Genomic DNA, 24,929 nt, shown 5'->3' with positions numbered 1-24,929 from the left:
GCAGCTCTGGATATCCCCCTTGTTTTTGTATAAAGGGATCATTACGCTCGACCTCCATTCTTCGGGCATCGTTGTCGTCTTAAAAATGACATTAAATAACTTAGTCAGCCACTCCAAACCTACCGAGCTCGTACTCTTCCAAAATTCCCTAGAAATCTCATCAAGTTTGGTCGCTCTTCCCCAGCACATCCTACGCACAACACCCTTAACCTCTTCGACCGTAATACTTCTGCAACACCCAAAATCGTAACGCCTCCCTCTTTGTTCCAAATATCCCAACACAATCTCTCTGTCCCTTTCTTCATTCAAGAATTTCTGAAAGTATGACTGCCATCTCTGTTTAATGAGGGTCTCCTCTACCAATACTTTTCCATTCTCGTCCTTAATGCACTTCACTTGATCCACATCGCGTGCCCTTCTTTCCTGCGCCCTGGCTAGCCTGAATAATTTTTTATCCCCGCCTTTCTCTTCTAGTTCAGCATAGAGGCGTTCAAAAGCTGCCATTTTTGCCGTCGAAATCGCTGACTTCGCCTACTTTCTCGCTATCTTATAAAGTTCCCTATTCGTCCACTTCTCTACCTCATCCTTGCTTTCTATCAACTTCGCATACGCCATCTTCTTTGCTTCCACCTTCCCTTGCACTTCTCCACTCCACCACCAGTCCCGTCGATGCCAACCACGGCTACTTGTCGAGACTCCCAACACTTCCCTTTCTACAACCCTAATACAACTAGCCGTCCTATCTCATATACTGTTCGCATCCCTACTATTATCCCAGGCCCCATATCCTTCAATTTCTCTCCTATCTCCAGGGCATTAGCCATGGTCAAACTCCTCCATCTGATCCTAGGTCGGTCATCCCCGACCCTCTTTTTCCTTGTCATCTTGATCCCTAAATCCATCACCAAGAGCTTATGTCGAGTCGTAAGGTTATCGATCGGAATGACCTTACAGTTTTTGTACAAACCTTTATCATCCTTCCTAAGGAGTAAAAAATCTATCTGAGTCTTAGCCACCGAATTACGGAAGGTTACCAAGTGGTCCTTCTTCTTTGGAAAATTTGAATTGGCTATCACCAACCCAAAAGCTCTTGCGAAATCCAAAAGTGAAACTCCTTCTCCATTTCTGTCCCCGAAGACAAAGCCTCCATGCACATCATCATACCCTCTCGAAATAGACCCGATGTGCCCATTGAAATCCCCTCCAATGAAAAGCTTCTCAGTAGGCGATATGCCTCCCACTAACTCGTCTAGATCCTCCCAAAAATGTTTTTTATCTTCTTCGCCTAAGCCCGCGGTATGCCTCCCACTAACTCGTCCAGATCCTCCCAAAAACGCCTTTTATCCTCTTCACCTAAGCCCTCTTGGGGCGCATAAACACTAATAATGTTCAATGTGATCCCTTTAGCGATCATCTTAATCGACATCATCCTATCAGTGACTCTCCTAACCTCCACCACCTGATCCCTTAAATCACTGTCTACTAAAATGCCTACCTTGTTCCTATACTTCGACCAAAGCTTATACCCGTCTACCTCCTTAGCTTTAGAACCTACCCATTTGGTCTCTTGGACACAAGTTATGTTAATCTTCCTCTTCTTTAGAATCTTAACTAACTCTATGGATTTTTCTGTTAACGTCCCAATGTTTCAAGAACCTACTCTCAGTCTAGACGCTTCTTTAACCCACTTACCCCTCCTTACCCTTGTCTCTGTCCCCCTCCATGAGCGAGAACAAGACCCTAGTCTACCATCACTACCCAAAGCCACGAAAATGTGTATGAACTAATAAATTATTCAAAGGTCTAAAGTTAGCAAAATGTAACTACAACTATATGAGCAAAGAATAAATATGAAAAAATATGGAAATCGGAGGTACCAACTCCAATTGAAATGAACTTGGTTGCTGCCGAAAAACATTGAAAGTGAAAAGTAAACATTACGGGAATACTCAAATAGCAAGTGATTGTTCAAAGAAAATCTCTGAGGTTTTTCATCAAACACTTTATGTGCAAGGCGATAATTTGAAGATTCATATGAACTGATTTGAGCTTCTTCTTTCAAATCAATGGTGAATGAATGATAACAACAGTGAGTTCAGTTGATTCTTATAGAAAGGAAAAAAGAAACAGAACAAAAGCTAGTCACAGTAATGATGTTTAGTAATCTTTAGGCCCCAAAAAATAAGAACCAAAAATCCCCAAATTCAGTTACCGAAGATGCACAAAAAGTAAAGAAAGATAAGGCTAAGTAATTTAGATGAAATCCAAATAAGCAAATCTAGAATAGTTCAGTTTAGAAGAGATGAAATCCAAATAAGCAACTCTCTAACTTCTAACCCAAAAAAATTAGACAATGCAATGATCAATAAACCCAAGAAAAACTTGCTTTCAGGTTGAAAGAAAAAAAAACCCAATCAAATGTAGGACAGAGAAAGAGAACTTACGAGCATGAAACTACAGAGGTCGGAGAGTCCGAAGAATGAGATTGAGACAGTAATTAATTTTTATTTTTAAAATTTAATATAATCTTAGAATTATATTTGTGCAATCAAATAATACACGTATAATTACACTATGACAAACAAATAAGTCTATCATAATTATCAGATTGTGTGATTATATAATTGGTAATCACTAACTATCCTAGTAATTGCATTATCAGATGGCTTTTCGAACAGACCCCGAATATGTTATTCCACGTTAAAATTACTGGGTACATATTTAAGGGATTTATTTTATTTTATTTTTTATAAATATAAGGGGTAATTTGGTCATTTTGTCTATGAGAAGTATGAAACATTGAAATCGAGGAGGTCGACGTTGTATTCTAACTAGGCGCGAAGGCGTGTCAAAAGGGGGAAGACACGTTGAAAAAGGAAGTAAACAGTAAGCACTTAAAATTGTCAAATCGGCAAAAATAAAAGAGTTTGTTTGGTTTTTTTTTTTTTTTTTGTAGAAAGGAGATTGCAATAACGTTACTTCACAACAATTTTAAGGAATTTTTGATCACTAAAATAGTTAAAGCCCTAGCTGCCTTCTCCTTCTCTTCACATTTCTTCTTCGTCTAAAGAGCAGTCCATTTATGGAGTTGCCGCCGTCTCGATACATCTCTCAGAATTCCAAGTAAAAATACTTTTTTTTCCTTCTTTTATCTGTTTTTTGGGGGGTTTCCTTATCTGGGTTTTGTTGATTTTGATGCATAGATAAAAAGAGTTCTTTTTTTTTTCAGTAAAAAACACATACCCATTTGGAATTTTTTTTTTATCTGGGTTTTGTTAATTTTGATGATGTTGATGCGTAGATGAAGTGATTTTTGAATAAAAAACACACACATTTGGTATTTTTTTTGTAATTCCATTTTTATTTTAATCTGGGTCGTTCTGATTTGGGCGATTTTTATTTTAATCATGTATAGAGAAAGAGAATTCCGAGTAAAAAGTACGGACCCCCTTTCTTTGTGAGGACCCATTTGAAGAAAAAGTTCATTTTTTTTTTGACTATGTTGATGCATAGGAAAAGGGTATTCCAAAAAAACACAAACCCATTTGACTTTCTGTTTTTTTTAACTCCTTTATGTGGTCCCTAATTCTAAAAATGTTACATAGAATTTTTTTTTTCTTGGTTTGTATGTAAGTAGAGAATTCTGATTTATAACACATACCCATTTGATGTTCTTCTTTTCTTTGTATTTTGTTTATGTGATTTCTAACAGAAAAGAGAGTGTTTCACCAGAATTCTGAGTAAAAAAGAATGCACATTTGATGTTTTCCTTTTGTTTTTTACTATTTTTTTTGCCTGGTAGCTGTGATTTTGATGATATTAGTGCATTAGAAAAGGGTCATTTGATGTTTTTTTCACTGTTTTCTTAATGGTGTTTATGCACACGAAATGAGTGCTCTACCTGAAGTCAGAGCAAAAAGATTGAATCTTTTTATTTTATTTGATTTATTTGTGATTCTGATGCTTTAATTAAAGTTTGTTTCACCAGAATTTGGAGCAAAACACAGAACCATTTGATGCTTTTCATTTAATTTGGTTCTTTTTTTTCTTATCTGATTCTGCTGATACTGTTATTCTTTTATTTTTTATTCACCTTATGTTGGTTTGTGTCAGGGGCAGAGCCAGGTAGGAGCGAGGGGTTCATCCGGAACCCTTTTGATAGAAAATTACATTGTTTATACATGGTTAATTTTTTTTTTATCTATATATATAGTAGACGTTGAACCCTTTGTACTTTTTCGTGTGTTTAATTGAACCCCTTAGTAAAAATTCTGGCTCCACGACTTGTTTGTGTTATTCTGATGTTGCTAATGCACAGGAAAAAGAGTGTTTCAACAAAACTTCAAGTAAAACACATACCAATTTGATTTATATTCTCCTTCTTCTTCAATTTTGTGTTATTCTGATGTTATTGATGCACAGGAAAAGAGTGTTTCCAAAGAACTTACACACTAATTTTCTTTTCTTTACTTTAACTTTTTGTTTTCATTTTGTGTCTGAGATTTTAATGTTATTGATGCACAGGGAAAGAGTGTTTCCAAAGAACTTCAAGTAAAACACATACTAATTTGATTCTCTTTTCTTTTTATTTTTGTTTTCATTTTGTGTGTGTGTGTGATTCTGATGTTATTGATGCACAGGGAAAGAGTGTTTCACCAGAGTTTTATGTAAAACGCGTATCCATTTGATTTTCTTTGTTTTTATTGTGGGGTTCTGTATGATTCTGAGGGTATTAATGCACAGGGTAAAGAGAGTTTCCCCATAATTCCAAGTAAAACAGACCAATTTTCTTTTCTTTTCTTTTATTTTTGCTTTCATTGTGCTGGTCTGTGTGATTCTGATGGAATTAATGCACAGGAAAAGAGTGTTCCCTGGTGGAAGCTCAATTGATGCGCAGGTGGAGGAAGTCTCGCCCCCTATCAATTGGATTTCGAAATCAGAGAGCGCTAAACAGAAGGAGGTATAAGATTCTTTTATTTGGTTCCTTCTCTAAGATTGATTGTACGGTAGAACCTTTCACCATTAATAACCTAAATAGCCGTCCAACCAACTGATTAAACTAAAAATAGCCGGTGGACGTATAATATATGTATAATATGTGTATGATCATGTATAATCTATGTATACCGGCTAGAAAAAGTAAACAATAAATCTGTCCGGCTATTTGTGTGAAGATCCCAATAATTTTCTGTAAGATGTATAGTTTCTTAATCATAATAAAAGTTAGATTATGTAATGCAAAAGTTCTGTCTCTTCTTTGGAAATACTGTCAAGTTGATTAACATCATAGGTTTCCTAAGATTCACTAGTTAGTGTGAAGTATGCGGTAATGAGTTTCAAATCTGTTGAGAATATGGGTAAGGGAGTTTAGGAGGTTGTAAGAGATAAAATTTTGATGCTGTTGGTTTTCACTTATCGTTCTCTTTAAACTGGTAAATATACACACAACCTTGTAAAAGAAACACAAGAATCAGGCTTCTCAAGTTTTTGCGTGAATGGTGCACGGGTGTATTCCTTCAACCGATAAACTAATGTTAGGGCTCCAATATAAACAAATGAGAAGCATAATTATCGTTTATTCACCTAAAAACAAATGCACATTGTTGATGCTAACATTTTAAACCTAGCTTTATATAGTCATGAAATCATCTTTTCGTTACTTGTAGCGTGCAATGTGGCCTACTAGCCTTTAGTTAAGTGGGAAGTTCGTTAAAAATACACACAACATGCTATGTGCAAGATTGTTTCTTTATTTTTAAAATTTTTTATACAGGACTTGCGTAGATGTTTTGATTGTTGAGGTTATAGCTTGCAGGGGTAACACTTTATTGTAGACATGGTTCTAACATGATGAAGCGTGTTCATTTTGTAGCCTATTCACCATGAAGTAATAGATCTTGACATGAAAGGAGGTGATAATGATGTGATATTTATTGATGGGAATAGTGAATCTAGTGGCAAAGGAAAGGTAATCAGAATTTACCGATTGTTATTACAAAGTTCTTAGCATACTACTGAAGTACTGATTATCTCTATGGTTTATGTGTTTTCTGTTGGGGGCTATTTTGTGAATTCTTGCCTGTTTCACAGGAAATTTTTCTCGAGCTATCCCTTGGTTGTGGTGGTTCAGCAAATAGTGTTGGACCGAGTAAAGTTCAGTCTTCGAAGAAGCACTGCCCTTCAGAATTAGATGAAGTGCCTGCGGACTTATTTTATGAAGATGATCTGTCTATGGACATGTATTTTAATGACCTAGCGCATAACGACTGCGCCATTTTGCAATCACATTTTGATCATATGGATATTCCACCTGGAGTTGAGGTTCCAATCCCATGGATGTCTGGTTTTGCTAAAGCTAAAATGGCATCAACCACTACAAGCACATCGTCCACTTCGAAAGCTCCAAGTTCTCCTTTTGGAAGAGAAACCCCTGAGGTACTCATGTACCAGTCCCCTTCATGGTATGACTTAAATCATGTTTTTAAGCCTACACCGTTTCAGCTATCTTCGTCAACTCTGGGACCTGCTGTTGTCAAGAGCAAATTTTCTGCCAAAGGAAACTCAAAGGGGATAAGTTTTAAAGAACAGAATGGTTCTGCAAACGTATCACCCGGGGCAGAAAAATCTTTTAACTTTCAAGGGCCTCGTCTTAGAAGGAAGATCCATTTATCCCCTGGAACAGTCTCTCATAGTTGGCATACTCCATCTATTCCTGGTGCATCTTATTTCCCTACAGCTCACTTTGTACCTGCACCAATGCCTGGTTGGATGAATTTACCCCTCAATATGCCAACTGCTCAAGCTTCTTCAGGGTTTATGCTTGCACCAGGTGCTATGAACCCTCTCCCTCTGCATCAGGTTCATCCAGGGTTTATGCTTGCACCAGGTGGTATGAACTCTCTTCCACTGGAACAGGTTCATCCAGGATATATTCTCCCACCAGATGCTATGAACTTTTTTCCTCAGGAACAGCTTTCTTCGGGATCTGTTCTTGCACCAGGTGCTATGCACTTTTTCCATCAGGAAATGGATCATGAACTCTGGACACATGGCCCGCATAACAGTGCAAGTCTATCCCTCCAATGTGAATCAGCTTCTAGTAAGGAACAGCATAGAGATTTAGGTGAAAGCCTGAAGAATTTCCGTCTTTTCAAAAAATTTGATACTGTTCAAGATCATTCAGGCCATTATTTTTCTAAACTTGCACCTCATGACAACCAGGTTGGTTTAACTGAAAGTAGGTGGTTGATAGTTTTGATTAGTTGTTCATTATCTTATTCCTAAATGTTTGTTACTTTATCTAGGCCTCTAAGAGTTGTGCCAAGAGGATACAGGAGGAATGGAAGATACTGGAGAAAGATCTTCCTGGTAACATGAGCAAATTTTCCAGTCTTTCATAGCATTCCTACCTGATCTGTGATGCTTGTCTTTGTCATCAAGTTATTGAAATTTGACATACATGCTTACAAAATTTGTTCAAGTAATGAATTTCTGAGGAGCTCATAATGTGATTAGCGATAAAAACCTGCTTGTTATTTTATATAACCATACTCATCTGAGTGCCTGTTCATGAGCAGATACCATATTTGTCCGGGTGTATGAAACAAGAATGGATCTGTTGAGGGCAGTGATTATTGGAGCTGATGGAACTCCGTACCATGATGGCCTTTTCTTTTTTGACGTTTTCTTCCCTAGCAACTATCCCAATGTTCCACCGGTATGCGTCTCATTTCTTCTCTGACTACTTTACTTTTGCCTTCTTTTTCTCCTAAGATGCCTCAATTTATCTGTGGAACTGTTCTATTTTTTCCCTTTTCTAACCTCAAGCCTAACACGTTGCTAATTATTGCTGCCAGCATGTACACTACCATTCTTTTGGCCTTCGTATCAATCCAAACTTGTATGAGTGTGGAAAAGTATGCCTGAGCCTTCTTAACACTTGGGGTGGTAGAGGGAAGGAGAAATGGATCCCTGGTGAATCAACTATGCTGCAAGTTTTGGTTTCCATACAAGGGCTAATATTGAATGCAAAGCCCTATTTCAATGAGCCTGGATATGCTAAGATGAGTGGCTCAGCCATAGGGGAACAAAGCTCACTGCACTATAATGAGGACACTTACATTTTTAATCTAAAGACAATGGTCTATTGTATGAGGCGACCACCACAGGTATGTCGTTCATGACCATCTATAACTGAATTAACTTCTCAATTATGCTTTGCGATGTTTTTTTCATGGGGATTTATCTGTTGGAACATTTAAGTTACAAAACTAAATTTTAACGTCTGATTAAAGTAACTGAACCTTTAACATTGTAACAACAAAGTGACTAAACTTTATCCCCTATAACAATAATGAAGTCACGACTATTTTGTCAATAGAGATGCTGAACTTCACCATTATAACACTCTAGTCATTAGACTTTTCCTTATAACAACAAAACTTAGTCGTCAAGGTGACTTTAATGTTATACTTCGTAAAGTTTTGTGTTCACACGGTTTTAGTGAGTAAAATTTAGTTCCTTTAATGTGACAAAGAAGTACTTTTTTGACTTTACTGTTCTAGTGGATAAAGTTATAAAGTTCAGTGACCCTAGGGGAAGTTCTCCCCATTTTCTTGATGCGACACTGGTTCTCTTGTGCTTTTGGTTCTAAATCAACTACTACTAATTTGAACATCCTGCTTTCTTGCTACAGCACTTCGAGGATTTTGTTGTAGGGCATTACTTTCAGGGTTGTCAAGATATTCTTGTGGCATGTAAAGCTTATATGGAAGGTGCTCGTGTAGGTAGCCTTGTTAGAGGGTGTGCTCTTGAGGATGGTGGTGAGGGTGGTGACAAAAGTTGTTCTAAGAGTTTCAAAACCATGTTGGCGGGATTCATCCAGATACTCGTAGATGCATTTACAAAGATTGGTTCCAAGGATTGCGATAAGTTTCTTCCCTTGGCAGAAAAGGCGTCAACCGGAGTAACTTCTGTTGAGATAGACTGCTGACCATATATAGACTTCAATACTGTTATACACCTAATGTTGACAAACTAGTTTTCAGACTTGTATCATGCAGCAGAGTGTCCCATGTTTTTGGGTGATAATTTGTATATGGCTGCTATGACATAGTTTTTCATTTCAACTAATTGATCAAGTAAACTTTTTGTTAACTGTTGGTATCAAGATTGTTAGCTTGTTCAAGATTTCCATCTTTTGTTTCTGGCTTTGTCTACAGACATAATATAAGAACTCACTAGAGCCAAGTATCTGCATTTTAATAGCAACATATAGCCTGTTTGGTTAAATTTTCAAAAAAAATAAATTATTTTGAAGTGTTTTTTGGAAAGAATCTTTGGAGAGCAGCATTTTCTATTTGACTAATCAATTTGAGAAATACCTTTATCAATATTATAAGAATAATTTGTGCGTTTTCAAAAAAAAAAAATTCTAGAGAAAAAAAGAACGTTTTAGCTTCGGAAAACTGTTTTGCTATTATTCAAAATCATTTATTTTTCCCATTTTAAAGTTTGGTCAAACAGTTTATACAATGACATTATAAGCAAGGAAAAGGGGAGCTTTGCAACGGTATACATTAATGTCCTAATCTGAGTGTCTAAAAAACTTACGGTGTATAAGAATAATGTTTAATAAGGTATATCGGTGATCTTGATATTAGTTAACTAAGTATTAATTATGCTGGGATTATTTCATATACATTATTGAATTTGTTTAAAAATATCTTCCACAAATGCGATGGAAATGATGTGAATGAAGGTTTTTCAGGACAGTTATTTTATGCATTAAGAACCATTGTATTGCTAATATCATAACTTATCATGTATTAGTTATACATAGCATAATATCAAATATGATTTTAGTATTTAGAAAAGAGCCTAAAATACCCCCGAACTATTGGAAATAGTATAAAAATGTCCCTCATCCATCTATTGGGCCTAAAATGCTCTTAACATCCGCCTTTAAGTCCAAAAACAACCTTTTCTTTAACGAAAAAAGATATTTTAGGCCCAATAAATGGATGAAGGTATTTTTGTACCATTTTCAATAATTCGAGGGCCTTTTAGGCCCTTTTCCATAATTAAAATTATGCTAAATAAATTTTGATTTATAATTAATTTTAAATAATAAAATTGTAACTAATAGATGATTGCCACGTATTTAAAAAAAAAATTATTCAAATTATTTAATTAAATTTCTGTTAAATAAATTTTAATTTATAATTAATTTTAAATAATTAAATTGTAACCAATAGATGACCACCACGTGTTTAAAAAATTATTTAATTAAAATTCTGTTAAATAAATTTTGATTTATAATTAATTTTAAATAATTAAATTATAACCAATAGATTAGTTAATTTTAAATAATTAAATTGTAACCAATAGATGACCGCCACGTATTTTAAAAAATTATTCAAATTATTTAATTAAAATTCTGTTAAATAAATTTTGATTTATAATTAATTTTAAATAATTAAATTTTTAACCAATAGATGACCGCCACGTATTTAAAAAATTATTCAAATTATTTAATTAAAATTCTGTTAAATAAATTTCAATTTATAATTAATTTTAAATAATTAAATAGTAACAAATAGATGACCGTCACATGTTTAAAAAAATTATTCAAATTATTTAATTAAAATTCTGTTGAAAGGGCCTAAAATGCCCTCGAACTATTGGAAATGGTACAAAAATGCCCTCATCCATCTATTGGACCAAAAATATCCTTTTCCATTAAAGAAAATGTCATTTTTGGACTTAAAGGTGGATGGATGTTAAGGGCATTTTAGGCCCAATAGATGGTTGATGGGCATTTTTGTACAAGTTTCAATTGTTCGGAAGTATTTTAGGCCCTTTTCCGTTTAGTATTTGATATAATGAAGATAGTAAAACATAATTCTCCAAAGTTTTTTTTTTTTTTTTTGTATTTCAGATTAAAAAAAAATCCCGTTGTCATTTTTTTTCCTAACATGTTTATTTTCATAGGAAAACTTCTACCCTTCTTTGCATTTCATAATCGACGAGTCACCAAATAAATAGTTTTAGGCATTTCATGCTTTAACCTCTCCTCTTCATGAACACACATAGTCAAAAGTTAATTGATTGATCACTTATCATTGTAAGATATCTTGAACGGCTCATATTCCGCATAAAAGAACTTAATAATAAAATGCATAAGAAATGATTCAAAATCTCTATAATGTGTTCATGTACTATATGACTTCTATCGAAAGTCATACTTGAAAGCCTCTTCGTAAGGGTGTTGGCTAATGTCTTGTCAAAGCTTACAATTTTTTTTAATCAATTGTCTTAATGTAAGCTTTGATTTTTATTTTTTTTTGGTTTTCCATATTGTGTTTGGCGTCTATACTGCTCCGACTAAATTCTGATCAAACATTGCAGGGCCTATTCAGGGGTGGTGCTCCGAACATGATTTTCTCCATACTTAGGACTCGAACACGAAACCTATCATTAAGGGTAAAACAGTCTCATCACTACACCACAACCCATGTTGGTAAGCTTATAACCATTTTAGAATTCAATATATAGTTATCACCAAAAATATTAGAATTCGAACATTTTCATTAAAATATAAAAGAAAAAGTTATGTTACTACAAAACAAAAACACACATTTATATGATATGACAGACAAACCATCAAAAGTGAATCGCGTTAATATAATTTCGAAGTAAATTTTTGATCTCCTTATGAATAGAGGTTGCAAACTATATATGCACATATTTACTTAACTTTATAAGAAAAGGAAATCAAATAAAATTAGAAATAATTTGCACTTATTTTAACTAAAAGGAATACTATCTTATTTCAATTAAATTCATCAAAACAATTATCACATTTCGCTTTTTTGAGAGTCAAATTGCATGAACTTTGATATATCTTTTCATCATAATTAGAGGAATTGCAAATTTATGATATTTTTCTTATCATAAATATCATTAATGGTCTTAAGTTCTCTGTATTGCTAGACACTTATTTAGTCTAATTATTCTCTCATTCTTGAATAGGCAGAAATTAATCTGAAGATCATAACAGAAGCAATAACTCACGCTATATTATTCTTAGCAGAAATCTGAATGCCTATGAAGTCAGAAGATATGACAGAATTTTTCAGTGCGTCACTAACCTCGACAATGCACCCACCTTATAGGTATGACATGGGCTTCCACCTTCAACAATTACAAGTGAATATACCCAATTTGAGCACAAAGGAGAAAAAGGAAAGAGAGAAGTTTAAGAATTATGTTAGTCTTTTGTGAATAGAGTGAGTTGAAATCTTTAGTTTCGAATGCTAAAAATTCAAGACCGATGATTCTACAAGTATCGACATAGTGAATTTGCAAGTGAAAAATTACCCATCATCGTTTTTGCACTCTGTAAACAACAAATTTTTGGGCCGAGAAAAATAAATAATCAAGACCGAAAAATTGGAGTAACAAAGAATAATATTTGATTTCAAAATGTATGCAAGTTACAATCTCTATGATAATCCTCCGATTCTTCAAATAATATGGAATATGTTGAACTTGAATTTGATTTAGAGTCAAGGGATTGAATAACTTGATCTTGAATCTTCGTCTTCAAATTTGGATTTGAATTATTCTTCACGAACACTTGTATGGTTATGACGAATAATAAATATGAACAAGTAACTTGATCTTGAACTTCTTGATATTTTTCTTCGTTCTTGATCTTGAACTTGAGCTTGAATTTGATTACTTGAACTTTGTAGCTTTGTAGAAAATTTGTGGCCTTTGATCCACGAGCTCTCTTCTTGCTTCTTGTTCTTTTCAAACTGTCCTCTGAGAATAATGAGGGCCCCTATTTATAGTTGTAGAGAGTGGTATGAGGGTGTGATTTGATTCGTTGATTTGAACTGACCAATCAGATTTCTTTGATCAAGAACTTTAATTTGATTGGTCAGAACATGTCACATATACACGTGACATTATTCTAGTGGCTCATTTAATTTGACTTAGATTGCCATATAACTTCGACACGTGACATGATTTTAGTGGCTTATTTAATTTGACTTGGATTGCCACATAATTTTGGCACATGACATTATTCTAATGGCTCATTTAATTTGACTTGGATTGTCATATAACTTTGACACGTGGTGTGATTTTACTGGCTCATTTAATTTGACTTGGATTGCCACATAACTTTGACAGGCTCCGGACCGAAAAGACCTAACGGACTAATCCCTTGGTGGATAAGTCCGACGACTCAGCAGCGATTCAACAACCGAAGCTACTGGTAGTCCCGAGGGGGCGTGCCATCCTGGCTTTTCGCTCCTCTCCAACCAGTCAAGTGGCTTTCACTCCTCCAATGATGTGCTTTTAGTGGATCATTTATTTGACTTGGATTGCCACATCATTTAGACTATTTTCTAGAATTTAATATAGTCTAAATTAATTTACGGATTTAAATCCAATATACTTCTAATGTTTACCCACTTCATGTAAAGATTGTTATGTTGTATACTATTAAATCATCTATTCTTATAAAAAAAATTTCACAATATAATATTAAAATCGGATAAGTTATCGATATAATTATAACACAAAATTAAATATATATCATTTCGACTTTTCAAAAGACAAAGTACATGAATTTTGATATATTTTTTCTTTATAATTAAAAAATTATAATTTATAATAATTTTCATATAATTTTCGAGCATTAAAATTTTGAATTATTCTAATTCAATTTAACTTTAAATATTAGTCAACTTTAGTTTGGTAAAACTATTTTGAAGATTTTTTTATATATAAAAATAGACAATAATTCCACTATTTATGAAATTTTCCCCAAAAATATTCTTATCTTAGTTTAGAAGTCCAAAAGTGAAGTGAAAGTGACACGTGTACTGCTTGAACACCAGCTCCTCATACAATCATCAACAAACACACATTTATCACCTCATCCATTTTATCAACAATAACCCAAAACGAATACTCTGAAAAAAATCACACAAACTTCACTCCACTCAGATTCAGCCACACAAATCTATCCACTCTGCCATGGCTGGTTTGCTGGAAACTATCGCCGTTCCTCGTGCCGCCGCCGCCACTGCTGCTGCTGCTTTGCCGTCGTCAGCATCGTTAGCTCCTGTTTCCGGTCGCCGGTCCTCTATTAAATTCTCTGTATTCAATGGTCTTAAGATCCAATCGACTCGTTCATCAGTGTCCTTTAACTCATTTACAAAATCTGTTCAACGTAGAGGAGGAAGAATCGTCTGTGAAGCTCAGGATACTGCCGTTCTAGGTGATTATTTCATATTTAGCTACTTGAGTTGCCTATAGTTTGAGATATTTGGGTCTTTTTTCTTAAGCTTAAATGATGAGCCAAAAAAATGATTAAAACACTCAATTGCAAGTGGCAAAGCAAAATTAATTCAGGATTTGAACTTTACGAATTCAAGTTGAGTATTGTCCAGCTTTCCAGCTGGATGGGCTTGGTGTACTATACCTGTTTTTCTACGTTAATACCAGTCGTAGTAGCATTATTCTCGTAGTTTCTTGTTCTGTGATTGCTGTTACTCTCCGTTATTTTCTGTGCTTCACTTATTGCATTATTTGACTATTGTTATTATTCGTTGTTTCTGAATGTTTCCCTAATATTTGATGTCCTTTTTACTTCTGTATTTATCTTTTTAAACTGCTTTTCATGTGCATTACTTGAGCAAACGATCTTTCGGAACCAACCTCTCTACCTCCAACATGTTGTAGGGATATGGTAGCGGACACTTTATCCTCCTACATTGGGCATGGTGTTATTGTTTGTTGTTTTAAATTGTTAGCTATGTTTACTTATAGTTTTCTTTGTGTAGTTTTCTCATAAATAAATTTTTCTTTTAAAATTTTTTAAGTGAATTCATAGTTAAAATCAAATGTTTTGACCCTTGTACTTTGTACCCCTTTACATATGATCCACCCATGTGGCAGAGTAGTCTTGCTTTCACCATTCAAAGAAATTCAGCCATCTACTGCTGCGATTGTCAACTAGATTATCATGCAATTTTAAATTTGAGCGAACAGTCAGTTCCAGGACATTCAAGTTGATTATTCAACTGCACATTAAAGAGTAAATCAAGTTTTCATGAACAATGCGGAAATCAAATGAGTGGAAAGACAACTGGAATCCATGTTGTTCAAACTCTCTAAAATTGTTGTCGTACCTGTGTCAAATCCTTCAACAATGCTACTACTTTTGGAGGATCTGACACACACTTGTCGATATTTTTGAAGAATCCAAGCAACATAAACTAGAATTACCTGATGCTTGTAAAAGAATTGAAGTAAATCCATTAACGTGGAATGGGTACATATTTGTGGAGAAGGTAAAGGCGAGTAAAACCTACCCAAGCTAGTATTGCTTTGAACTTCATTTGCTGTTAAATATTTGAACTCCTATGAGGTACATTACTATTCTAGTAAAAGCAATTATTCCATATACGTTCTAATATCTGCTTTCTCCCTAACATTGTGGAACTAATTTCAGATCATAGGAATCAGTATGGTTTGTTTCATGCCATCCTTCCTTTCATTCTTCACCAAAAAGGGGATGAATGGCTCATACTTATTGTGTGAGAATGCGAGTGTTGGAATTGTAATATGAATCATCCTACTCCTAGTTAGAAAAATGATATTCCTTCTTGTTAAATATTCATTGCCAGCCCTCTGTCTAATTACAAAGAGTAATAACAAATATGATGCATCAGTTTCTTATGTTCTAATATTTCATGGCTGAGGCATTAGCATGAAGTACACAGCTAAAACCATTGCTTTAGTAGTATCTCCAACAATTTGATCAGCTTCTTAGTTTATTTAACATGTTTGTTGTACAATGCAGTGCCTGGTGTTAATGATCAAACATGGGAGACTCTTGTTATGGGGTCTGATCTACCCGTTCTGGTTGAATTTTGGGCTCCATGGTGTGGTCCATGCCGAATGATTCACCCTGTTATTGATGAACTATCACAGGAATTTGCTGGCAAGTTTAAATTCTTCAAGGTGAACACGGATGAAAGTCCTGGCATAGCGACCAGATATGGGATTCGAAGTATCCCAACCGTCATAATTTTCAAGGATGGAGAGAAGAAAGATGCAGTCATTGGTGCAGTCCCCAAAACAACGTTGACGGCCTCCATAGAAAAATTCTTGTAAAATGGTACATATGTAGATATGTTGTATGAGAATTTAGCTCTTTTATATTTTCCCTCTTTGCCTATGGCACTGCAAGAATTATAACTTGATGAACCTGAGATTCGTCTGTATAGTTGTGTCATATGCTACGTTTCCTCTTTTGGCATTATGTTTCTGAAGTTCAAATTTCAGTGGTAAATTTGTGTCTATATTGGCTTCATTCATTCACCATCAATGAAGCAATATCCTACCGATATATGATGGTCTCCCCACTAACACTTTTTTAGATATTTCGCCTTATAAGGATTCTCTCTCGAGCCTTTTCCCATACAAAGGGTCCTTGCGTGTTATTAATGCTCTCTAGAGCCTTTTCCCCTCCGAAGGATCCTTTGAGTGTTATTAACGCTCTCGAAGGATGCTTGCGTGTTATGAAAGACTCGCATTATAAGAACATTGTTAATTACTTGCTCTCTGTTTCAAAAAGAATGGTCTCCTCTCCTTTCTTTTTTTGGTAAAACTTTAATATCAACTTTTCACGTGACATATTTAAGGCCACAAGACTAAAGGGTGTATTAGAACATTTGACATAATTTTAATTTAAAACCACAAATTAGAAAAATCTTCTTTATTATTTTAAACTTCGTGCCAAGTCAAATTAGATCATTCTTTTTGAATACTTATTCCTTATTGTTACTACTTTATTTTATTGCATTGGCTGTTATTTTGTTTCCATTATTTTAGAAGTTTAATATTTTGTTTTTCTTGATTTCTGGTTAGTTTCTACCATAGGACGAGGTTTCTGATGAAGACACTTCCTTTTTTTTTTTCGTATATATAATATATTATATCAATTCATCATCAAAGTATCTTTTGCTTCATCTTGCTCAATTAGTTATATGGTATCAGAACTCACTTCTCAACTCTATTGATTATTTTTTTGATCCTCTAACTACCCATCACAGATTCACTCTTAACATGCCTGAGAACGTATAGAATATATACATGTGGATTCCCCTCTCTGTGAGCTCTAGTTTAACCAACCAACATCCACATATTAATCTTTCACGTAAAATTTATGGCTTACCTTACACAGCCTCAGTTACAAACTAAACTAATATTTTGAATATGTATAAGCAAAAAAGAAAAATATTTTAGCTTCTAATCTCAGCCATAAGTTTTAGGAGCCCTACAGGGTGATGTTAATTGTTAGGTAAGACTTTTAAATATCTACAAAAGTATTTGATTGTTCGTTATAAGTATTAACTTATAGGTAGTTGCAGAAATTAATAAACATTAAATTTTGTATTCACCCACTATAGTAACAGCACATTTAACCTTTTTAATTTTCTTTCGCAAAATTTTTTCAATATTAGTTTTTTAGGTGACATGTTTAAGATCATTAGATTAAAAAATGTTTTGATACATTTGACATATCTTTAATTTAAAATCATATGATTCAATATTTTTTTTTACTTTGATTAAAAGGATCTGTAACAAATTAAAATATGACAAACAAATTAAAACTGAATGAAAGTATTATAACTTTGACTAAAATGGTTCTACTCTCGAACAACTTTTAACTCGTTATAACATAGTTTCAATATTTACGTTGTATAAATGGCCTGTAATGCACAGATTTATGTTATGAAATATTGACTTGCAGAGAAAGTACTCCCCCTTGAATTGAATTGACTGAAGCTATCAACATACGCTTTTAGGAAGTTTAATCACGCGATATCTCAATGAACGTAGTGAAAGTCTGTAGGGGAGCCAAACAAATTTCATCTTTCCCTCCACACCAATCATGATCGACTTTTTCTCTATTCCTATCGTATATTATCGTAACAAAATTTCATAATCAAGTTCAACGAGCCTGCTAAAATACATGTCATTTCAGAGTGGTTTGAGTGTAGTACTCCGACCCATCTTGTATACAACTAGTACTCTTCCCTCGTTTCAATTTGTTTGCCATACTTTTACTCTTACTTTGTTTTAAAAAAATTGTCTCTTCCTCTTTTTTACTGCTCTTTAATTTTAACTTTTCATGTGACATATTTAATATCACAAAATTAAATGATATTATGTTACTTTAATGTATTTTTAGTTTAACACCTTAAAATTTTGTTTTTTTTAGTTTGTTAAACTCTGTGTCATGTTAAAATCGAACAAACAAATTAAAATGGAGGAAGGAAGTAACTTATTCCCCCAATTAATATAAAATGAATTCAATTTTTTGAATAAAATATTTCATCACTATAAAACATTTATTTATTTTTTGCTTTTTTTGGTCATATTTGCCTTCAAGAGTTTCTTTTATCCTTTTTGGGGTTCACGCTATAAATCACACCCTATCTGATTTCAGTATTTTTTGTACTCATTTCATTGCCCTTTTTCTTCTCTAGCGGTTCTTCCATTCGTCTCCTTTTGGATTTTTGTCGGTATGATTTTTCTCTCTCTTTCTTCTCTATCTTTTTCAATGTATTTTTTCTATCACTAGATTACTTTTTGCCGATGGGTATGATTTTTTTTGGATGTTTGAGATTGATTATAGGCCTTTAATTTCAATGAAAAGGGGTTTTAGTATTCTTGATTTGTTAATGTTTTTGTTTTTACCTTTTACAAAATAGAAAAATGTGGAATTGTAATTTGATCAGCATAAAAAGGGGATGAGAAATAAGGAAGAAGCACTCAAAGAAACAGTTTTTTTGAAAAGTTTCTGGAGGATTTTGAAAAATTGAGATTTGGGTGTTTGATATTTGTTCTAGTCTCTCTTTTATGTGATTAAAATTTGGTTCTTCACAGTTTGTATGATTTTTCTTTGATGGGTTTTAATTGTCATGGTTTTTTATGGAATCTTGTGTTGCTGCTATTTTGGTTTCCATTAGAAAATGGTGTTCAAGATGTTGCTGTTTTACTGTTTCAGTTTCTTGCTTATCACTTCGGAGCTATGTTGCTCGTACTCTTAAAAAGATGTTGCTGTACCTGTGTTGAATCACTTTTGGAGGATCCGACACGCAACCATCAACATTTTTGAAGAGTTCGAGCAACATACATTGGGAGTCATTACTGATGTTCATGTCATTTTTGAAACCAAACTTTAGAAAATGGTGTTCAAGATGTTACTGTTTTGCTGTTTCAGTTTCTTATTTATCACTTGGGAGCTATGTTGCTCGTATCCGTGTCAGATCCTCCAAAAGTGCATTACTTTTTGAGGATCCAACAATCACCCGTTAGCATTTTTGAAGAATCTGAGAAGCATAGGTTGGGAGAACTTACTGGTGTTCATGTCATTTTTGAAACCAAACTTTAGATTCTGTTACTAAGTTGTGATTGAGTTACCTGTAAAATTGTGATATTTTAAAGGTTTAATACATCAGTTCCATTCAGTTGACTGCAACTAGCTTGGGATTGAAAGGTAACAGTTGTAAAATTGTGATAGTCTAAAGCATTTGTGTAGAAGCTTCAGTTATGGTGTTAAAGTGTATACCCTTGTGTATTTAGGGGTGGTTTGGTATGCGGACTAAATTATCGTGGGATCATAATCCCGGGACTAATTTATCCCACCTGGGAGATGGAATAAAATAAGCCAACGTTGGATGGGATAAGGTGGGATGTCGTAGGATTAAACCAAATGTGGTATAAATTTTATGTCAAGCTTAATCTTGGGATATCCGTACGAAATGATCCCTTAGGGAACACACAAATGAAAACAGCATTGGTACTTGGGTATGAGCTTTGGGGGGTTGGGGTTGAAGACTGGTTTTATGTTATCTGACATGTTATATTTCCATCTGATATTTTTCATTATTACATCGGACTAAATGATATTGAGAAAATGACTGGTACTACATGTTAATTATTTTATTCAGGCAAGTTTCCAAATCCATGGATCCAAATGGATGTTGGAGTGTTTTAACCCAATTACTAATCCAGGTTTATTTATTCAAATTTTGGGAAGCAATCTTAAGTTTCTTATTTTCTTTAATAACTTGTACTATTAAATTTTTCACCGAATGGTTTTCGAGAAAGGACAGACTCAAGCTAATGAAATGGAACTTTGTAGGGCATTGTTTTAGTGCCTGAACAAAGAGGTGTTTAAATGGGACATGGTTTTGCATCCAATCCATACTACTTGCTTTCATACTCTTATTCCCATTTGAATCTTAAACAGAAAGAAGGAGGAAAACAGTGAGACTCTTTCCTAATTATCTTTTTAAGTTTGCACCCCAAGTGAATTACTGATTAATTCACGAAGACCACACTAATTATCATTCATCAAAAGTTTGTTAGTCCTATTTGTCCATTTCACGTAGTTTCGCTTGCTCATACTCAGATGTTTCATTTCTATGGTGCATTTTGTGATTGTGATGTCCGTGATTATTTCTGAATTTCATCTTTGACAGATTTAATGACTATCATCCGCGTTGGGTCTGATGAAGATATTTCTGTTGATAAGAGAAACTCAGTTCCTTTTCCAACAGCAACCTCTGAAAATGAAACTTCCTGTTTTGATTGCAACATTTGCCTTGACTCAGCACATGATCCTGTAGTCACCCTCTGCGGTCACCTCTACTGCTGGTCTTGTATTTACAAGTGGCTCCAGGTTGAGAGGTCTGGTGGACCAGGATCAGTAGAAAAATCTAAATGTCCGGTCTGTAAAGCTCACATTTCAAACTCCTCGTTGGTGCCTCTCTATGGTCGTGGGATATCATCATTGGAGTCTGAACCCAAAAAGGCTGAGGTAGATGTGGACATACCTCATAGGCCTCGAGCGATTGGGACAATCACACCGCGTAATTCAGTGTCTCCAATTCCTCGCATACATCAGCGACTTCGTCAAACTTCTCTCTACCCTCCACGACCCTCCACATTTCAACATCACCAACAATACTTGCCCCAAGCCCTTGGTAGCTATGCAGCTATGGCTCCATCTAGCTTTGGGAGCACCGCAATGACCAGTTTGTTCAGCCCAGTGGTTGGTGTGTTTGGAGAAATGTTTTCTTCAAGAATGTTTGGAATTGCTTATCCTCATCCTAGATCTTACCTCATCCGAGGACACAGTGGTCTTAGAATGAGAAGGGAAGAAATCCAGGTGGACAAATTTCTTAACAGATTGTCCATCTTTCTTTTCTGCTGCTTCATCTTGTGCCTACTCCTGTTTTGAGGTTCATATAATGTTCTATCTTATCCTAATTTGTAGAAATATGTGCTTTTGCTTACAACAGTCAGGTAGTAGTTCATAGTAGAAAAATATAGACTTGTAAGAGATTTAACAGAAATAGCTTTATACACCATGTAAAGGTTGCTTCATTTCCTTCTCTTAATGCCTCTCTTGGCAAAACAGTATTGTTTCTTCATAAAATGGCAACACAAATGATACATGTTAGCCCATATTGTTGATCATTTGAGTTGCTTTGTGCATGGAATGACAATGTGTTCGATTTTTCAAGGAATTTATTCGCAGAAGTGCGTGGTGTCTTTGTCATCAAAGAAAGCGAATACTAGGTGGACAAATTTGTTTGACTCATTTAGGTTCATGACCTGCAGATTGCATGTTTGAATCTTGTTTATGCTTTAATTAATGGAACATTGTTCACCGCGATAGAAGGCTAATTCAAATTGGGACTAGTGTTTATTTGGTGTACTATTACTCATTTTATGCAAAGTTGGACATGTGTTTTAAACAAGCAAAAGGTTTGCATTTGACAGAGAAAATTTTCATCCATAGTAAATGGTTGTATTAGTTGCCATCACAAATGGAAATGATGATCATTTTGCTTGTTATGGCTTAAACATGTTGTGCTTTGATGCTACTGAGGACCTGATCTGATTCTACTACTATATAAATGTATGTCCAAATGTCCACTATTCAACACAATCTTCACAAACATTGTGAGTCAACAAGTCCAAAGTTCATTCAAAATGGAAAGTTGGATGTATTAATGCCTTTATAACGGATGATCTTGCTCAAGAGTCGAGTGTCGGGTAGGTCCGGTCCCAAGAAATCCGGGATCCTTACATATCCATACACACAGTGAATGTATGGAAAATGAGCTAAAAGAGACTTTTTGAGAGTGAAATGAAGAATAGGAGATTTCTATTTCTTTTTTCTTTTCTTATGTTATAAACATTTAATTAGGGGTTAATTATGAAGAAGTGGGATTGATTTAAAATATTTATAAACTTAGGGTAAAAAATTAAAAGATCAAAAGCGCAACCCCAAAAAGTCTCCTCTTTGATATTTCAAAATTCAAAGTTTTATATTCCCTCCATCTTTTTTTTACTAATCTCTCTTTTTCTTCTTTTCTTGTTCCTTTCATATTTCAAAATTCAAAATTTCTTATTCCTTCCATCTCTTTTTTTTTACTCATCTCTCTTTTTCTTCTTTTCTTCTTCCTTTTCCCTTTCATCTTCTTCTTCCTTAACTTCTTTGCCTTTTTTCTTCTCCGTTTTTCCTTTCTTTTCAAACTTTTTGTGTTTTCATCTTCTTCTTCTTCGGATGTTGTCATCCTCATTTTTTTCCTCACTCCGATTTGATTGTGAAAATTATAAAAAAATTGATATGTTGTTTATATAAACTAGAGTCGTTCAAGCAACCAAAAATTGTTTAAACAACCCTAAATTGTTTAGTTCAAACAACAAAAGTTGTTTAAACAACCAAAAAATGTTTAAACAACCAGAAGTTGTTTAGTTCAAACAACCAGAAGATATTTAAACAACCCTAAGTTGTTTAGGTGTTTTTTATGATTCTTTAGTTAAAACAATGAGAATATTTTAAATATCAGTTAGTTGTTTGAAGAGATATGAAAATATTTGCTAATTGTTTTGGAGATCGAGATATGAAAACATTTGTTAGTTGTTTAGACAAATGTTTAAACATCTGCCAGTTGTTTGGAGGTGATGATGGCGTGGATGAGGGGAGGTTGGGGAAGGATGGGGCTGAGGGGCAGGGAAAAAAAGAGAGGTTTTTTTTTGTAAATTAAAAAAATTTGTGGATTCTTAAAATATGTGTCATTATCACTAATTAAAAAAGAGTCCCTTTTACTTCATTTTTAAGACTTGTGTCCTACTTTTTTTATTTACACTTTCAAAAGTCTCTTTTAATTTAATCCCCCGTGAATGTAATGTGCAAATAATTTTTAAATTAATGAGGTTATAGACAGAGACGAAAGTGGGGAGATTGAATTAAAAGAGACTTTTGAGAGTGTAAATAAAAAAAATAGGACACAGGTCTTGAAAATGAAATAAAAGGGACTCTTTTTTAATTAGTGATAATGACACATATTTTAAAAATTCATAAGTTTTTTTAATTTACAAAATACCCCCTCTTTTTTTTTTCTGCCCCTCATCCACCCCTCAGCCCCAACCTCCCCCAACCTCCCCTCCTCCACGTCATCATCACCTCCAAACAACTAGCAGATGTTTAAACATTTATCTAAATAACTAACAAATATTTTCATATCTCGATCTCCAAAACAGCTAGCAAATATTTTCATATTTCTCCAAACAACTACCTGATATTTAAAATATTCTCATTGTTTTAATTAAAAAATCATAAGAAACACCTAAACAACTTTGAGTTGTTTAAATATCTTCTGATTGTTTGAACTAAACAACTTTTGATTGTTTAAACAACTTATGTTGTTGGAACTAAACAACTTAGGGTTGTTTAAACAACATCTCTTGGTTGCTTGAACAACTTCTGTTTATATAAACAACATATCCTCTCTTCTTTTCTCTTCTCTTTTCATCAATTTTTTTTTTATAATTTTCACAATCAAATCGGAGTGAAGAAAAAAATGAGAATGACAACATCCGAAGAAGAAGAAGATGAAAAAACAAAAAGTTTGAAAAGAAAGGGAAAAACGGAGAAGAAAAAAGGTAAAGAAGTTAAGGAAGAAGAAGATGAAAGGAAAAAGGAACAAGAGCGTTTAAAAAAATGGAGAAAATAAATGAGAAGAGAAGAGAGGAGGGAAATGGAGAACAAAAGTTTAAAAAAATGGAGTAAATGAATGGAATTTAGGGTTTTATTAAAAGTTTTTAATCTTTTAATTTTTACCCTAAACTTTTAAATATTCTAATTCAACCCCATCTCTTCATAATTAACCTCTAATTAAATATTTATAACAAAAGAAAAGAAAAAAGAAATAGAAATCCCCTGTTCCACTCTCAAAAATCCCTTTTACCTCATTTTCCCGCGAAAGTGTGTGGGTGCACGTGCATTCATTAACTTCGAAAAAATTATGTATATATACCTTGAGATATGAACATATATTTTTCTTTGGCACCTTAAGACACCAAAGTAGATTGGGTGCACTGGTTGAAATAGTTGCATGATAAGTATTAGCCCTCATGGTGCACTTAGTCTTCATATCTTAGGTTGGTAGATATACGATGATGTGTTACTTTTTATAATATATAAACTTGTTAGGCAATTTTTATATTTGAATAATATGAAATTCTCAAATCAATTTTTTTGGAGAATTTAAAATTTAATCTCATGAGATAAAATTGCATGTCTAAAAATTAATTTCATCTCTTAATTTTGAAGTACGTAATAAAATAGCAAGTCAAAACACCTACTTAATTAAAGATAGTATAAGTTAAAAAGGAATTTTATGTATTTTCATTATGTTGGACCAAAAACGTCCCTCTTTGTTCATTTAAAGGATCATACTTGTTCATTGTCATGTAAAAATGGATAAATAAATCCAATCCCTAAACTTAAGGGGTCATAACTGACGGATTCCTTT

General features: G+C 34.0%; 3 protein-coding genes across 7 annotated transcripts; all 3 read left to right on the top strand.

Annotated features, from left to right (window-relative positions):
• The first annotated feature begins 2,936 nt into the window (after window positions 1–2,936).
• Window positions 2,937–9,187, top strand: LOC129870854 (uncharacterized). 2 transcript variants are annotated; one of them, XM_055945727.1, is made up of 8 exons: window positions 2,937–3,123; window positions 4,858–4,960; window positions 5,873–5,968; window positions 6,091–7,221; window positions 7,305–7,368; window positions 7,578–7,717; window positions 7,857–8,168; window positions 8,696–9,187. In XM_055945727.1, the coding sequence occupies exons 1-8, from the start codon at window positions 3,083–3,085 to the stop codon at window positions 8,990–8,992; spliced, it is 2,184 nt and encodes a 727-aa protein (XP_055801702.1). In that variant the 5' UTR covers window positions 2,937–3,082; the 3' UTR covers window positions 8,993–9,187. The 2 variants fall into 2 exon arrangements, with proteins under 2 accessions (XP_055801702.1, XP_055801703.1); XM_055945728.1 differs by lacking the exon at window positions 2,937–3,123 and adding an exon at window positions 4,206–4,771.
• Window positions 9,188–13,910: 4,723 nt separating this feature from the next.
• Window positions 13,911–16,345, top strand: LOC129871094 (uncharacterized). The gene is made up of 2 exons (XM_055945966.1): window positions 13,911–14,296; window positions 15,884–16,345. Exons 1-2 carry the CDS (start codon window positions 14,053–14,055, stop codon window positions 16,195–16,197), a joined length of 558 nt encoding a protein of 185 aa, XP_055801941.1. The 5' UTR covers window positions 13,911–14,052; the 3' UTR covers window positions 16,198–16,345.
• A 2,153-nt stretch (window positions 16,346–18,498) lies between these two features.
• On the top strand, window positions 18,499–21,602 carry LOC129871224 (E3 ubiquitin-protein ligase RMA3-like). Of its 4 annotated transcripts, XM_055946115.1 has the most exons (3): window positions 18,519–18,614; window positions 20,046–20,109; window positions 20,580–21,602. In XM_055946115.1, exons 2-3 carry the CDS (start codon window positions 20,076–20,078, stop codon window positions 21,338–21,340), a joined length of 795 nt encoding a protein of 264 aa, XP_055802090.1. In that variant the 5' UTR covers window positions 18,519–18,614; window positions 20,046–20,075; the 3' UTR covers window positions 21,341–21,602. The 4 variants fall into 4 exon arrangements, 3 of the variants coding, with proteins under 3 accessions (XP_055802090.1, XP_055802092.1, XP_055802091.1); XR_008762212.1 differs by lacking the exons at window positions 20,046–20,109; window positions 20,580–21,602 and adding an exon at window positions 19,100–19,437 and having other exon boundaries at window positions 18,499–18,614; XM_055946117.1 differs by lacking the exon at window positions 20,046–20,109 and having other exon boundaries at window positions 18,536–18,614.
• The last annotated feature ends 3,327 nt before the right edge of the window (window positions 21,603–24,929 follow it).

Source organism: Solanum dulcamara, chromosome 10, assembly GCF_947179165.1.
Source record: "Solanum dulcamara chromosome 10, daSolDulc1.2, whole genome shotgun sequence".
NCBI lineage: Eukaryota > Viridiplantae > Streptophyta > Magnoliopsida > Solanales > Solanaceae > Solanum > Solanum dulcamara.
The sequence above is the reverse complement of the archived record's forward strand: the minus strand, read 5'-3'. Positions and strand labels throughout refer to the sequence as shown.

What these genes read in the sequence shown, in the direction of transcription:
- LOC129871094 (XM_055945966.1), top strand. Translation starts at nt 14,053, where the DNA reads ATGGCTGGTTTGCTGGAAACTATCGCCGTTCCTCGTGCCGCCGCCGCC. An exon ending in TCAGGATACTGCCGTTCTAG is followed by an intron (nt 14,297 to 15,883) that starts GTGATTATTTCA and finishes TGTACAATGCAG; the next exon opens with TGCCTGGTGTTAATGATCAA.
- LOC129870854 (XM_055945727.1), top strand. Translation starts at nt 3,083, where the DNA reads ATGGAGTTGCCGCCGTCTCGATACATCTCTCAGAATTCCAA. An exon ending in AGAGCGCTAAACAGAAGGAG is followed by an intron (nt 4,961 to 5,872) that starts GTATAAGATTCT and finishes TTCATTTTGTAG; the next exon opens with CCTATTCACCATGAAGTAAT. An exon ending in GTATGAGGCGACCACCACAG is followed by an intron (nt 8,169 to 8,695) that starts GTATGTCGTTCA and finishes TTCTTGCTACAG; the next exon opens with CACTTCGAGGATTTTGTTGT.
- LOC129871224 (XM_055946115.1), top strand. Translation starts at nt 20,076, where the DNA reads ATGTTGGAGTGTTTTAACCCAATTACTAATCCAG. An exon ending in TAACCCAATTACTAATCCAG is followed by an intron (nt 20,110 to 20,579) that starts GTTTATTTATTC and finishes CATCTTTGACAG; the next exon opens with ATTTAATGACTATCATCCGC.